Source organism: Mus musculus, chromosome 2 (genome assembly GCF_000001635.26).
Source record: "Mus musculus strain C57BL/6J chromosome 2, GRCm38.p6 C57BL/6J".
NCBI lineage: Eukaryota > Metazoa > Chordata > Mammalia > Rodentia > Muridae > Mus > Mus musculus.
Genome location: NC_000068.7, coordinates 62,839,761 through 62,854,582, shown reverse-complemented (window position 1 = coordinate 62,854,582; position 14,822 = coordinate 62,839,761). Strand labels below are relative to the sequence as shown.

Here is a 14,822-nt window from a genome sequence, read left to right as displayed (position 1 = left end):
GTTCAGTGGGAAGGAAAATCCTCTCTAAGGGAGCTAATTTGGGGTTTACCTAAATGGATGAGCCAAGTAGGAAGAAGGACAAGATCTTACAGAAAGGAGCCCTGAATCTGAAAGAAGCACGGGCCTGCAGTAGTCATCATGGCTGGATGCTAGGGAGCAAGAAGAGAACTAAAGAATAAAGGAGAGATTATGTGCATTTACTAAGTAAGAAATTATGGAGGGGGATGAAAATAGTCTACTTCATCCAATGTGAATCCAATATTTTAAAATAGAAACCTCGTTGTCTTTAGGCGATGGTCAGCACTGCTGGTGATGGAAAAGTGATTACCATCCTATGGCAAGAGATTAGTTCAACCATTATCCATTAGAACGAAGGAAAGCAGTAAGATGGAAAAAAGTGTAACCATCAAAAAGATGATTGGGAGTGGAGTGAATGCAGTTAGGAGGTTATTATTGTGGGTTATAAAGATGGGGGGGTGTCAGACAACAGTATAGAAGATAACCCTCAAGTCTCAGACTTATCCAGCTAGGTAGATTCAATGTTATTTGCTCTGAAAAAATGGCTGAGTTTGAAGGTCTGTATCAGGAGATTGGGATTTGTACTAAGAATCTGGGGTAACTTGCAACACTCTAAGAGGGAACATTGCTACCCTTAGATATGCAGGTTTACTATTCAGAGTAGAACTTGGGACTGAGGATCACAGCAATTGGACTAAGAAGAGGATTAAAACTAGGTGATGGATAACACCATTCACTAAGCATGGTTTCAGAATGGAGAAAAGCCCCTGAGTGTGGAGTGGTGTATTCTTGAGTCTTAGAAACATCTTCAATGGATTGAGAAGTCCATGTAATATAAAACCACAATGTCCGTGGTGGCTGCTTTCCATGATTTTTAAAGAGGAAAACAAGGTAGGAAAATCCTGTTCTCTACAGGCATGAGCTAAACACCCAGAACTGACAGTAAACAGCTCTGCAGACCTAGGCTCCTCTGCTAGCATTACAAGTTTCAAACTGAGGGTTTTCTTGAAAACATTAAGGAATCTTTAGGTAACAGATTACTGTCTAAGTGCTCTCAGCTTTTTTTTTCCTCCTTCGAGGATGGAAGTTTACTTGTTTTATTACCTTTTAATTTCTTTTTTAAAAGACATCCTTAAGGCAACAATAGAGGCAAATAAAAAGGATGCAGGTGCACTGTACCTTGTTTGCTTTCAACCTCCTCACTGAGCAAATCCACAGTACAAGTGCAGATTGTATTTTTCCATGTTTCCTTCTGTTGTCATCCAATTTGCATGAACAAATTCTTGGGGTGCTTTTTAAAAAATAATATCCTAAGTATATGAAGTCAAAACTTAATTTATTCTTAAGAATATATGTGAACAACTTTTCATTAAAGCGTGCAAATTTTCTAGCATCTCAAGCCTCTCACAGGACAGTATAGGATGCTATTGTTTCCTCAACCAATCTCCTTTTAATAAAAATTCAGTTGGTTTCTGCTTCTGTGTCTTTGAATCTTAAATATAAATTGTTGTGTCAAGTGAAATGTGAACTTTCTTTCTCATTTCAGTAGATAACTTCCCAAAGAGTCTGCAGGAATTTGCGATCACACTAACAAAGCCCCCACAATAGTTAAGATAAATTTTGTATTCTCTACCCCCCTCATTTCCTGCTAAAGTGAAGGGAGAAAAGATATTTTTTGTCTATTTTAATTTACTCCTGACTGGCCCCACCTTAGACAGTCACCGAGGGAGAAAATGGTAATCTCTCCTGAGTTCTGGGGTCAGAGCACTCCCTAGAGGCAAGCTCTCCCCTGGCAGGAAAGGTGCACAAAGGTGTTTTCTTTGTTTCTATTTGGTTGACTTCAGCCCTGGGTTTGATGATTTCCTGCCTTCTACTCCTCTTTAGTGAGTTTGCTTCCTTTTGTTCTAGAGTTCTCAGATGTGCTGTTAAGTTTTTAGTGTATGATCTCTCCAGTTTCTTTACCAGAGCACTTAGTTCTATGAACTTTTCTCTTAGCACTACTTTCATTGTGTCCCATAAGTTTGGGTATGATGTGTCAACATTTTCATTAAATTCCAGGAAGTGTTTAATTTCTTTATTTTTTCCCTGACCAAGTTATCATTGAGTAAAGTTCAGTGTTCAGTTTCCACATGTATGTGGGCTTTCTGAAATTTTTGGTGTTATTAAACACCAGCCTTAGGCCATGGTGATCTGATAGGATGCATGGTATCATTTCAATCTTCTTATATTTGTTGAGGGTATTTTTTGTGACCAATTATATGGTCAATTTTAGAGGAGGTACCATGAGGTACTGTAAAGAAGGTATATTCTTTTTTAGGGTGAAAAGTTCTGTAGAGATCTGTTAAATCCATTTGGTTTATAACCTCTCTTAGTTTCACTGTGTCACTGTTTAGTTTCTGTTTCAATGGTGAGAGTGGGGTTTTGAAATCTCACACTATTATTGTGTAGGGTTCAATATGTGTTTTGAGTTTTAGTAAAGTTTCCTTTATGAATTTTTGTGCTTTTGCATTTGGGAAATAGATGTTCAGAAGTGATACTTTCTCTTGGATTTTCCCCTTGATGGATATGAAGTGTCCTTCTTCATCATGCTTGATAATTTTTGGTTGAAAGTCTATTTTATTGGATATTAGGATCGCAACTCCTGTTTGGAAGACATTTTTTCCATCCTTTTACTCTGAGATAGTGTTGTCTTTGTTGTTGGGGTGTGTTTCTTGTATGCAGCAAAATGCTAGATCTTCTTTGCATATCCAATCTGTTAGCTTATGTCTTTTTATAGGTAAGTTGAGTCCACCAGGCTCCCAGCAGCAGCTCCGGGACTGGAGGCTGGGGGGTGAGTTTGAAGGGTTTTTTATTTTTTTTGTTTTTTTTGTTTTTTTTACCAACTGCTCTGAGTGCAGTGTGCCCTCTAATATGGATTGGGATATGGAGTCTTCATGGGATCAGACCAACTACGGGTCTGCCCCAGCAGCAAGGACCAGGTGGAAGGGATAGAAGGGATGGAAGGAATGTTTGGATAGTTTTCAATACATTATTCATTCTGATGTAAGTACAACATTGCACATCACATTCTTAGATTTTAGAACAACAACAAATGTGACAAATAATAAGTAAATAGATGAACAAACAAATAATTATATTCTTAATTGCACATCTCTTGGGCAGCCTATAACTTTTCAATATTTATTGAGAAACTGTTAGTATAAAAATCTATCTCCCTTTTTACTACCCAAACTGAACTGTTTTACAAAACTGTTAAAGATAAAATACTATTTGTTTACAGTACTACCAAAAGAGATTATAATTACAGTTACAATACTGTTAATCAAAACTCTACCAAAGACATCTTCAAGTGTATCAAGCCCACTTCAAGCTTCTTCAAGCCCACTTTTCTACTAATAACAATACCTTTTCCATCCTGTATATACCCATTCGTTCCTCTGTCTAACCCTTGATATAAGATGTTTGTTCTATTTTTATATATAAATTGTGGGTATTTACTGAATACATGTTTTTAATCTATAAAAGGTAAAGGTCCTGCATCACGTAAATAATGTTTTCGTATCATTGGGATGTTTTGTAATTATCAAAAGCAAAATATATATGTGTGTGTGTTTGTGTGTGTGTGTAAAACTGATATTTTTTACAATATTTCTTATTAAAGGAGAATTATTTAAATATAGATTAACAGTTATTTTATACACCATTTGAATGTGAATTGATTATGTTTATTATTTTTAAAGTATATATTCATAGTGTGAGAATACTCTTTTCTTTCTTCCTTTGTAGGGAAACTTTTTGGGTTCAAATTTCCTGGACTGAGAGTTCTAACATACAGAAAACAGTCCTTGCCACAGGAAGACCCGGATGTGGTAGTTATTGATTCTTCTAAACACAGCGATGACTCTGTGGCCATGAAGCACTTTAAGTCTCCCACGAAAGAAAGTTGCAGTCCCTCTGAAGCAGATGATACGAAAGCCTTGATACAGCCTAGCCAGTGTTCTCCCTTAGTGAACATATCAGGACCTCTGGACCATTCCTCTCCCAAAAGACAATGGGACCGCCTCTACCCTGACATGCTGCAGTCAAGTTCCCAACTAACACACTCCAGGTCAAGGGAGAGCCTCTGTAGCATACGGAGGGCATCTTCAGTTCATGATATAGAAGGGTTCAGTGTCCACCCCAAGAACATATTTAGAGATCGACATGCCAGTGAAGGTATGTAACATGGAAAGATTTTTAATTGGGTAATAGAAGTTTATTTTTACATTGCTTCAAAACTGAATAGTAATCTGTTTCTTCACAGAAGAAATGTGATTAAAGCTATTAAAAACACGAGCGTTGCATTAAGAATGTTTTTTTCTCATTTCCTCTTTGAACCCTAGTGAGTAATTTGGTTTCTTCTGGCTTCTTTATCAGTGTTTCTGAAATAGTGTAACCATTATCAGCCTGCTTCCTGGTGTGTTGATTAATTAATCCCTAATTTAAGATATGATTAAGTGATGAATTCTATCATCTTAAGCATAATTAATTTTCTGGGGTTTAGCAAATAATCACACCCTGGAAGAAAAAGCAGTGTGGCCTCACTGGACTGTGTCATTGACCATCAGCTGTGGGAGATAGGTGGGAAGAGCAGGATAGGTTAGTGGGGAAACCCACTGGGCAATTTGGAAAGCAGAATCAGAATTTATTTTCTATCTAGCCCAGTTCACATTCCTAAATTAGGCAGAGTGAAAGGTGTGCTTTGAAAGTCACCAAGGAAGCAATCTATCTTTGGCATGATAATGGATAACATTGTTTGAGTGGTTCGGATGCCTGAAGCAGTGCTTCTTTTTTTAAATCTCATAGCAATTCTGTAGGTTAGGAACCAGTTTTAAACTCCATTTGTAGATACATAAACAACTGGCACAGGGCAGGCAAGAAGGGAACAGTTAGTCAATGTTGAGGCTCCTATGGCCTCACTGCTCAAAAGGTTTCAAATCCACCAGCAATTCTCTCCTTCACTTCTGTTCCAGTACACTGCACTGTCAGGAAAGTTGGCTGAGTCCAAGACTCCTGAGAGTAGCCCCACAGGATACCCAGACACACTTTTCCAACCCTTGCAGAATTAGACTTGTGCAGGGTCTCCTGTCCTTTCCCAGAATCCTCATTCCTTCACAAGCCTTTGCCACCTACGCTGGTTTCAGCTGTCTTTTCAAAAATGTAAATCTGCTCATGAGAGTCCTCACTATAGCATTCTCACCATTATACCAAATGAGCAAAGTTACTTTTTAGCTGTCTTGGAGACTGTTCACACCAAGGCAATTTGCTAATTCACACACTGTACCATACATATCCCTCCTTCACTACTTTGTTCTGTCTAAAATCCTCTTTGCTGTTCATTCGCTGTCCACCTGCAAGCACTAGTTTCTCCCTTTCCAAATCAGAGGATTCAAATGATTTCCTAAATTAAATGAAACTATAGTTTTCAAAAGTAGGGCATAGTTTAGCATTTTTTCTATAGTTATCAACACATACAGCTATAGATGCATACAAACATATATGCATATAATATATACATACACACACACATGCACACACACACATACACATACACATATTTCTCTGTATATATCAATGATGGTTGCATGTTAAAACATATAAGATGCCATCTTATACCTGTAGTTCTTTAGACTTAGCACTCAGCCCAGTGTACTACTTATGACAGATACTCAATACCATTGTCTTGGCATTGAGAGAACCATGCACATGAATCATATTCTAATATCATACTCACAAGGATATAATGAGCTCCTTCCTCCACATACATTGATTTAAACCAAAGTCTTAGTATTGAGTCATGTGGGGGAATCTTTCTAAAGGGCACAGTGAAGTAGAAAATACAGAAGAGCTGAAAGAAAAGAAGTTGGCAGGGGTGTGAGGGAAGATTTCAAAGAGAGGTAAGAAACAGAAATTATCTCAGAGTAGAAAGAAGAGTTTGGAATAAGACAACATTACAAGAGTAACTAGCACACCCACGTTAACCTATGGTCTGAGAAGAGTAAAAAAAAACAAAATCAATGACAATCCCCAAGCTAGATAATTATGCTCCAGACCGCCTAGGAGTATTGGGTTCAATATTTTCTGACCAAATGAAGTCTATATAACTGGACGTCTAAACAAAGCATCCTATGCTGAATTCCAATAAATTTAGTACTCTTTCAAATGAACAGCATGTAGTGTAGTTTGTCCTGGCCAGTTAGTATATTCATCCTTAGCAAGCATACTGTGTCTTCAGATTTTTCCCATAGAAAACTGACCTTAGGATAATAAATTTGGAAAATCAAACTTTTCATACTCAGTACATCCTGCATGCTTTGCCTGTGTTTCGATAAAATTTATTAGTATTGTATATGGAGCTTTACATCTGTTGTCCTCTCAGGTGGCCACCTCATGGTACACCATTACTAACACAATTATAAGAAAGGATAACTTGGTATTTTTGATATTTTTGGATTTCCCAATTCAAGAACTGTATGTAGACTGATGCTTAATAATAAGATCATGTTTTGTTCTCTCTTCTTTGGGCTAAACAGTCTCAGTAAACTACCACTGCTCTGCCAGTACCACGTCAGTGTGTTGCTGCAGACCAATAAACTCACAGAATGTTCACCACAGTACTTCAGCCACAAAATGATCTTACTTTTTAAAACCACTGATAGTCTTTTGAAGGAATTACTGTTCCTAGGACTATGTAAATCAATATACTTGAGAAATGGAAGACAAGTCAGACTAGACAAAAGACCTTCACTGTTGATTTAGTTTTACAAATCCTTGAAAATGATTAAGCTATAAAACCCTAGAGGCACTAGATTTGAGAAGTTCTCACTTAAACATAATACTATCCTCTCATGTACTCTATCTTTACAGTACTACATATATCTTATGGATATATTAGTAGTTAATATTTTGCATAATGCTCTTATTTCTGTCTACTGGAAAGTACAGTGAAATTTTCCTTCCTAAGGCATATATTACAGAGAACTGTCAGTCTTTTTCTGAAATCTGTTACAAGTTAACATTATGAAAATTTAGTAAAAATATAGTATTATAAAAAGGAAGGTTAAAATATACATGGAAAATATAAACTTCAATTAGTTTATCATGACATTCAAGAAACATAAAATTAGTCTGCCAAAACACTACAAAAGAGTCTAACTGTTCTGCTTTCTGCACTTTATATTGCTGGTACGACAGATGCTACTGTCAATATATAACACCAGGTATTTTGAGCTTTAACTTCAGAACAATTTTAGACATCAATCAACCAATCAACCAATACATACATACATAAATGTATTAAATAAAATAAATTAATACCCATTGATGGGCATAGAAGAAATAACAAAGAACCCCACCAGCTCTTTTCAGTGTGAAGTTTCTCACTCTTCCCAAGTGTCAAAGCTTCACTAACTCTAGGCTAACTTTACTTACATTTGTCTTTACAGCCTATAGGTTTAGTAAGTAAGCATGCTTGCATGCATGTGGGGCGGGGTGGGAGGGATTCTATTAGTAGTTTTCAGTAGTGCTGGGGGTCAAACCAGGGCCACATAAATGTTAATCAAGTATCCTGTTCCAAAGCTCCAAACCTCCAGCTCCACTTTTAAATTTTTCTGATTACTTGCAAAACATTTACTACTTTATTAATGATTTTAGGCCACTCTAAGGGTGAAATTATTACTGTATAAACAAAATCTTGTTCAGTGTTCCTTTTTTGTGTTTTGTTAAAAGAGAGGAGAAAAAAATACCACTAAAAGTCACATTTTATTCACACACTTCTGACCAAAGCAATGTCTTCTCTAACAATTCCATAAACCATAGTATTGAAATTGCTTTCAATATAAGCTTTGAAGCAATATTGCAGTATCCCGAGATTTTGAATATGCATCATGATAAGATGGATGGCAACAAATGTATACATTTCTCAAACCTTGTATAGACTTGAATGGTTTCTTATGACTTCATTTATTTTAAGCTTCTGTATTTCAAAGCTGATAATACATATTAATACATATTTTCAGTACCACAGAGGAAACATTTAGATTTCTAATCTCAACATAAATCTGAAAACACTCAATGCCAAGATTTTAAAACAGCATGTTTAAATATAAACAAATTTATAAACATTATAGGTTTTATGCTTCACAGTGAAAATGCAAAATCTTTTTACACAATAAAGTCTCTAGTTGATATACTTTGCCAAAGAATACTGTTTCATATTTTTCAATACTATTTGATATTTTTAAGGTACACAGTAAAGAACAGTAAAGGACAGTTAGCAAAACTACTTTAAACTATTCAAATTGGATTAACAATCCATTGTCTTAGAAACTTTTTCCATACTAACATGCTAAGGTTTAATTACATAGAAAAATACTTGACATGCAACATGTCATGTTGTTTTCCTTTGACTTGTTACAAGCTACACTTGAGGAGACATAAAAATTGGCTTTTGACAGGTTAGTAAGTGAAACCAAATGCTAGCAACTATGCAGATCTTTCCCCAAAATGCTATAATTTAAAAATTGGTAACTTACACCTGTTTAAATTAAGTGACGTGAGGATTTCGCTTAGTTATAATGTTTATTATTGCTGATAATTGCATTTTACTTATTAATGCTTTATAACAATTTTTATATTTATACTCTGATCTTTTTCTGACTGTTTCTACTAAGCTAGTTTGGTGTACTTAACATAATTTTAGTCTTCTTTTTTTATATTTCTCTCTCTTTTACCCTCATGTGCTCAAAACAGACAATGGTCGAAATGTCAAAGGTAATGTATAAACTCAAATTTCACCATCCGGTGCTTAAAGAGCCCTGTATTTGGCATGTTGAGCTGCCTGCTGTATGCCCTGTTGATGCCATATCTCCTTGCTGCCCTCAGCTACTCCAGGTGCCTGGTGGAGACATCATGGCTTGATTTTGCTGGAGACATGATTACTTTCTCTGCTGTGCCATCAAAGTGATGTTCAATGTCTTTTTATCTTGAAAAAAAAAAAAAAAACAAGAACACTTCCTAAATATTTGGAAAGAAATGAATGTCAAGATGAATCTATCCCAATGTAAAAGAAGCACATGATCTGTTTCAGGGCATTTGTTTTCTTTTGAGTACAGGATTAAATAAAATGATCAGAGAGCTCTATCACACAATCACTTCACTTGTTCCTCTTTTGTTTCCTTAAAACTAGTTTCACGTTCCTGGATGGCAGGGGGTATGGTTTTAAGCTTACTGTAGTAGTATACTGTGCCTGCATGACAGCCATTCTCTATTTTTCTCTATTATATTTCAATCCCTTTAAATTGTATTCTATCTTATTCTAACCGCTGGCATGGTTTACAGCTACCACAGGCTACCATTTAACTGGGAGATATTCTGGATAAATTTGGATTTGGCTAAATATTTGAACTCCAATTTTATTTTGGCTACCAAGGTGGATGCAAGGATCAAAATGTTTGGCTAGATTTTTGGCCGTGCATGCTGCTGTGGATGTGTAAATGGTGACAGTGACCCATCTTCTGCATGTATGTTGCACGAACATGTCTCCACCAGTAACCATCATTACTCAGAACTTACTGTCTTGGCCTCCCTCTTCTTTATGTCACTAGTAATCTGACCACTGTGGGGTTTTGTGTATTTACTTCTTAATTGCTTTCCTAATTAATTTGAAACTGTCAATGCTTATAAATAAGTAGGACTAGAAACTGTAGATGATATGTGATCAGAATCCCAGTATAATTTGGAAAAAAGTGAGACTGTGAGACCCTTTTTCTTTGCCTTGTCTATCATGTTGTAAACACTTCCAGAAAGGTCTGTGCAGGAGACCTCCAATAGTGAGATGGGATTTTGTCTACATGGATGTTCTGTTCTTGGTCTGTCCATTGTGACTTTTAAAAGGGAGAAGCTGATTCCACCTGTGGGTGGTAGTTTTAGTTGACAATTCAGAGTGAACCCTCAAATAGTACATAAAGTCTTCCTGCCTGCTTGCTCTTTGGAAATATTAATGCATAAGATTAGTAAATGAGTAGATATTGATTTTCCAGTGAATTAAAAAAAAACTAAAGTGAGAAGTGAATAGTTTGATTGAGGTCATTTGAAATTTAAATTTAAAAATTAAAATTAAAAAAGAAGCTAAAACAAAACAAAAAAGAAAAAAGAAAGAAAAGAAAATTAGGCTGGACCCAAACTAGTGGCCCAATGATGAGGCTATAGTTCAGTGATAGATAGACCACTTACATTTGTGAGCCCTGATCAAATCTGCAGCAACCAAAGAAAGAAGGCAGCGGGGGTGAGAGAAAGGCAGAAAGAGAGATAGAAAGAAAGAAAGAAAGAAAGAAAGAAAGAAAGAAAGAGAGAGAGAGAGAGAGAGAGAGAGAGAGAGAGAGAGAGAGGAAGGAAGGAAGGAAGGAAGGAAGGAAGGAAGGAAGGAAGGAAGGAAGGAAGGAAGGAAGGAAGGAAGGACGAACCTACTGCCAATCATCTATTTGTCTAAAATAAAGCCATTTTGTTTAAATTATATTAAGTATGACATTAAACCAAATTTTATCTTCAATATCTCTGTTTTATAATAGAAATCCCAATCACCTGACTGAAACTTGTTTTATGTGTATGTGTGTGCATATATTTCTGATGCACATTCAGTTTTAAGTGATCATTCTCATAAAACTACAAATACAAAGAAGAAAATCCATCAAGTATGCTTGTAAAATAAATTAATGCTGACTTTAAGCCTTAGTAGGTAAAATATTATATAAAGGAAAAATATATCTCTACAACGCTTTGAGAGCAGAACATATTATTACAATTGAAGACCACCCTAGAAAACAGCATGCATAAACTTGTAATGCAGATAAAAGATTTGCAGAATTGTCTGATTGCTCCCTTTAAAGTTCAGGTGCTGCCTAATTCCTCTGCATAAGGAGTACAGACATCTTTATTTTCAGAAGAGGCCATACGTTAACTATCTTGGGAAGTCTGTTTTAACTCCCATTTCACAAAGAACTAGCACCAGCCTAAATTTTTCATCCCTCCATCTGTACCCAGTGGACAGAGAGATACATTCTCTGGCTGATAGAACTCGAAATGTAAAATCTCACCAGCGAAAGAGAGCAACTAGCTCTCAGTCTTTTCTTCCAAAACTAGATAATTTTCACCCAACCCTTTTCTTCAGGTCAATTCTGTTTCTCTTCAATTAGTTTTCTTAGCACTCTGACACCTTAAACAACCGTTAAGTGTTATTTTTAGAAACTGTAACCCCTGTTGAAGGAGAAAAGCTACTTCATACAAATCGCACACTATATGTCGATAGGAGAATTTAAGGCAATATCTTTAGAACATGAAAAGGGCTTCTAATGTTACTTCGAAAACTCCCGAATCACCTCACACACAGGGGATTGCTTATCTGTTCCCCATTCTACTTCATAGAGACAGTGTTTACTCAGCTCATCCTATTTAGTAAGTCATTCATAAAGTTGTGCCCCGAGATTGTTTTTAAGAGCTGCTGTACCATGCTTAGGAGTTTCCAACCAGTCCACGATATTGTCACAAGTCAGAAATCAAACTGCTCTCAAGATTGGTAAGAGCATTCAGCTCCACTGTAGCCAGGAAATTTGACAGAACTTGTTTCTCACACACTGCATTGGCCATTAGCCAGAAGCCCATGACCTTATCAGGATCTGCAAATTGATTCTTAGTGGTGACAGTCTGCTTTGGCAGGTTATGTGTCATGCATGCACTGGAATAGAATTGGTAGCTACTGAAGCCAAATAGCTTGATGAGCACTTCTTATGTCCTTTTCTGAGTGCTGTAACACTTACCAACTCCTGCTTATTCACAGGATTCTTTGGCAAAGCTTCATTGCTAATGCTACATTGGCATTCTCTCTAATGTTAATATGCCTTAGTAATCCATTTCATTAAATTTATCAAAATAAACTCATTGTCCTAAGAAGTACAGTAAGGGTTCAACAAGATAGCAAAAGCACTTGCTGCCAGAAAATGCAAATGTAACGAGTGGAGCTTGAGTCCAAGAAACCACATCATACCATGTAAAGAAGAGAGAACCAATACCATGCAACTGTCCTATGGTGTTCATATGCACATGCCTTGACATTTGGGCCCCTAATACATCACACACTCTCTCTCTCTCTCTCTCTCTCTCTCTCTCTCTCTCTCTCTCTCTCTCTCTCTCACACACACACACACACACACACACACACACACACACACACACCAACATCACCGCCACTGCCACCACTAAAACAAACAAAAATAATAAATAAAAAATAAAACATTACCTCAGCCAGATAAATAGTCTCATCATATATATTTCAAGTGTTTTAAAATCTAAATATCTTAGTTTGTTGAGTTTCTGTCCATGGTTTGAAAACGTAGCTTATTCTATGTCCCCAGGTTCTTGTACTCGAGTTTGCCTGATGGTTGGTGTAGTCACCTGACCACCTGCTTTCCCTCTTCTCATCCCACAGGGACACACATTGTTATCCCTTTTGTCACCCACCTTCAAAGAAAGCCAGTCTCCTGGTACATTTTTGATCCCTGTATTCCCTTCAACTGAATCTACCATGTCCCTTTATTTCTGCCTGTTCCTTCTCTTTAAATTAATTTACTTTGTTTTTCAGACCAATCTCCTTTCTTTCATTAGAATCCCAAATCCCATCTGTCCATGATCATTGTCAGGGAGGCTGCCCACACCTCTAAGCCCTCAGCCAAGGCCTCTCTGAATGTAGACCTAGGAGGTAGGAAAACTTATGTTTTAATCTCTGGTTTTGACTCACACCCTTTGACTTCATATCCTGACAGCTTAAGTTTAGAATTGGTGAGAAATGTATTATTAATTCCTGCATTAAAGCACTGAAGATGTATTCCATTGGAATTTGTATAGAATTCAGAGAAATCTATGAGAACCATATCTTTGCAGATCAAAAAGACTTCTAGGTGGAAAGATTTGACTCAAAGTCAGGAGAAAGAAGGCTGCACTTTGCTATACAGGAAAAAATAAGCTTGGAATGCCTTATCTGACTGGGGGTACATAAACTATTTTAAATATACTGTTATGCTGAACTCATTAAATATATTCATTCAAAAGAAAGCTTTCACTGTCTCTTTAAGACCAAAAATCCAAAACAAATAAACCGAAATGATTGTGTAGGAGATCATTTTCAGTATTAAATGAAAGAAGCTAAAATAGGGATGGTAAAGAGGCTGCAAGTTCAGAGATACACCTGACTAAGACATTTTATCAAAGAGTTCTCAGCTCTTGCTGACCCAATAGTCCTTTTCTCAAAAGTATTTTATTTAACTAACTTGATGTTCCTGAAGTGGAGTTCAGAGATTGTTAACAACTTCTAAAATAATAAGATTCTCTAACTTTAATTTAAAGTATTCACAAAGGTAAACAAAGCAATTTATAATCAAATAATATATATCCTCAGAATATAAATATACTGAGGAAATAATTCAATAAACTCAATAGAAAAGTTGGCTTTCAAGAAGCTAGGGACACGATTGACTGTTCCATATAAAAGAAGTAAAGTGGGAGAGCAGCCATACTGAATAATAATAAATTGAGATTTAACAAAAATTTTGAGTGTTTTAAATACTCAACATAATAAGCAACTAAGAGAACCTGAAAGGGCTGCCAGGACATGTGATATTCTTATAAGGTGTCTTCCACTTTAAGCATTCTTTAAAAATTACTCTCTATATGATCTAATAACAATGAATTGTATGAAAGGTAGACACATCGATGAATGTGAAGGTGTATCTTTATCTTCTTCTGTTAAAAAAAAAACTATTTGGAAATCACATGCTTTGCTAAGAATGAGAAGAAGTGTTGGCAAGGTGAATCTGCAGGTAAAGTACTTACTCCCCCAGAGTGGTGGCCAGAGTTGTATTACCCTCACATTACAAGAACACATGCACAAGCACACACACACACACACACACACACACACACACACACACGCATGCCTGCATGCATGCAAGCACACACTCATAAGAATACTTAATTAAAACTGAAAATAAATAAATAAACAATGAGTAAGGTTGGTACATATGCACAGCGAAGCACTATAGACAAGCCATGGAAGTTCTCTAAAGTTTGAGTAAAATGACACCTAAAACCATGTCAGATGTTCAGCATTTAGGGTGTAGTGTTCTTTCATGAGGGTACATGCCATTTGACATTGGGAAAGAGATAATTATGCAAAATACATGATGATGATGATGATGATGATGTAGTAAAATACTTTAAAAGGCTTTTGACTCAGAACCTTAGTGTAATTCCTATAATGACCTGGAAATTTAATGTTTGCTCCAAGTTATCAAAGAATACTCAAGGGTCCTATTCTACATATTTACACAAGGCAGGTATAGACACAGACTGTCACTAGAACTCAGAACCTTAAGATTTTGTGCTGGCCACTCAGATGCTACAAAGTTTGCATTTTTATATAACATATTTTTTAATAGTCACATACTCTAATGAAATTATGTAAGGGTATTAAAGCAATGTTTAATCTCCCATGTTCATCATAAGTATAGCTCTAGAAACTTAACATTACTACAACTCTACAAAGTATATTATGCTGCTTTACTGGGAATATATTAGAGATTCAGATGATTACAAGCATGTAACTATGTGAGAGCACCTTTGAACACATTCACTGAGTTGTCAAAGTGAGAATCAGAACTGTGGTACTCAAATTTCCATCTTTATGACAACCAGTAGGCACCCTGATGAACATCCCT

At 36.3% G+C, this 14,822-nt stretch overlaps 1 protein-coding gene across 16 annotated transcripts in view; it reads left to right on the top strand.

Annotated features, from left to right (window-relative positions):
- The window catches only part of Kcnh7 (potassium voltage-gated channel, subfamily H (eag-related), member 7), a 490,878-nt gene that overhangs the window by 329,705 nt on the left and 146,351 nt on the right, over window positions 1–14,822 (top strand). For 11 of the 16 annotated variants that reach the window (XR_374421.1, XR_001781102.1, XR_374422.3 and 8 more), the window contains exons 4-6: window positions 3,805–4,233; window positions 8,809–8,829; window positions 9,245–9,268. Coding sequence is in view for 12 of the 16 variants with exons in the window: in XM_017315931.2 (XP_017171420.1) it covers window positions 3,805–4,233; window positions 8,809–8,829; window positions 9,245–9,268 (474 nt within the window). In the remaining 4 variants the exon portion in view is untranslated. The remainder of the gene's footprint in view (window positions 1–3,804; window positions 4,234–8,808; window positions 8,830–9,244; window positions 9,269–14,822) is intronic. The other 5 variants (NM_133207.2, XM_017315936.2, XM_011239315.3 and 2 more) reach the window with 3 other exon arrangements.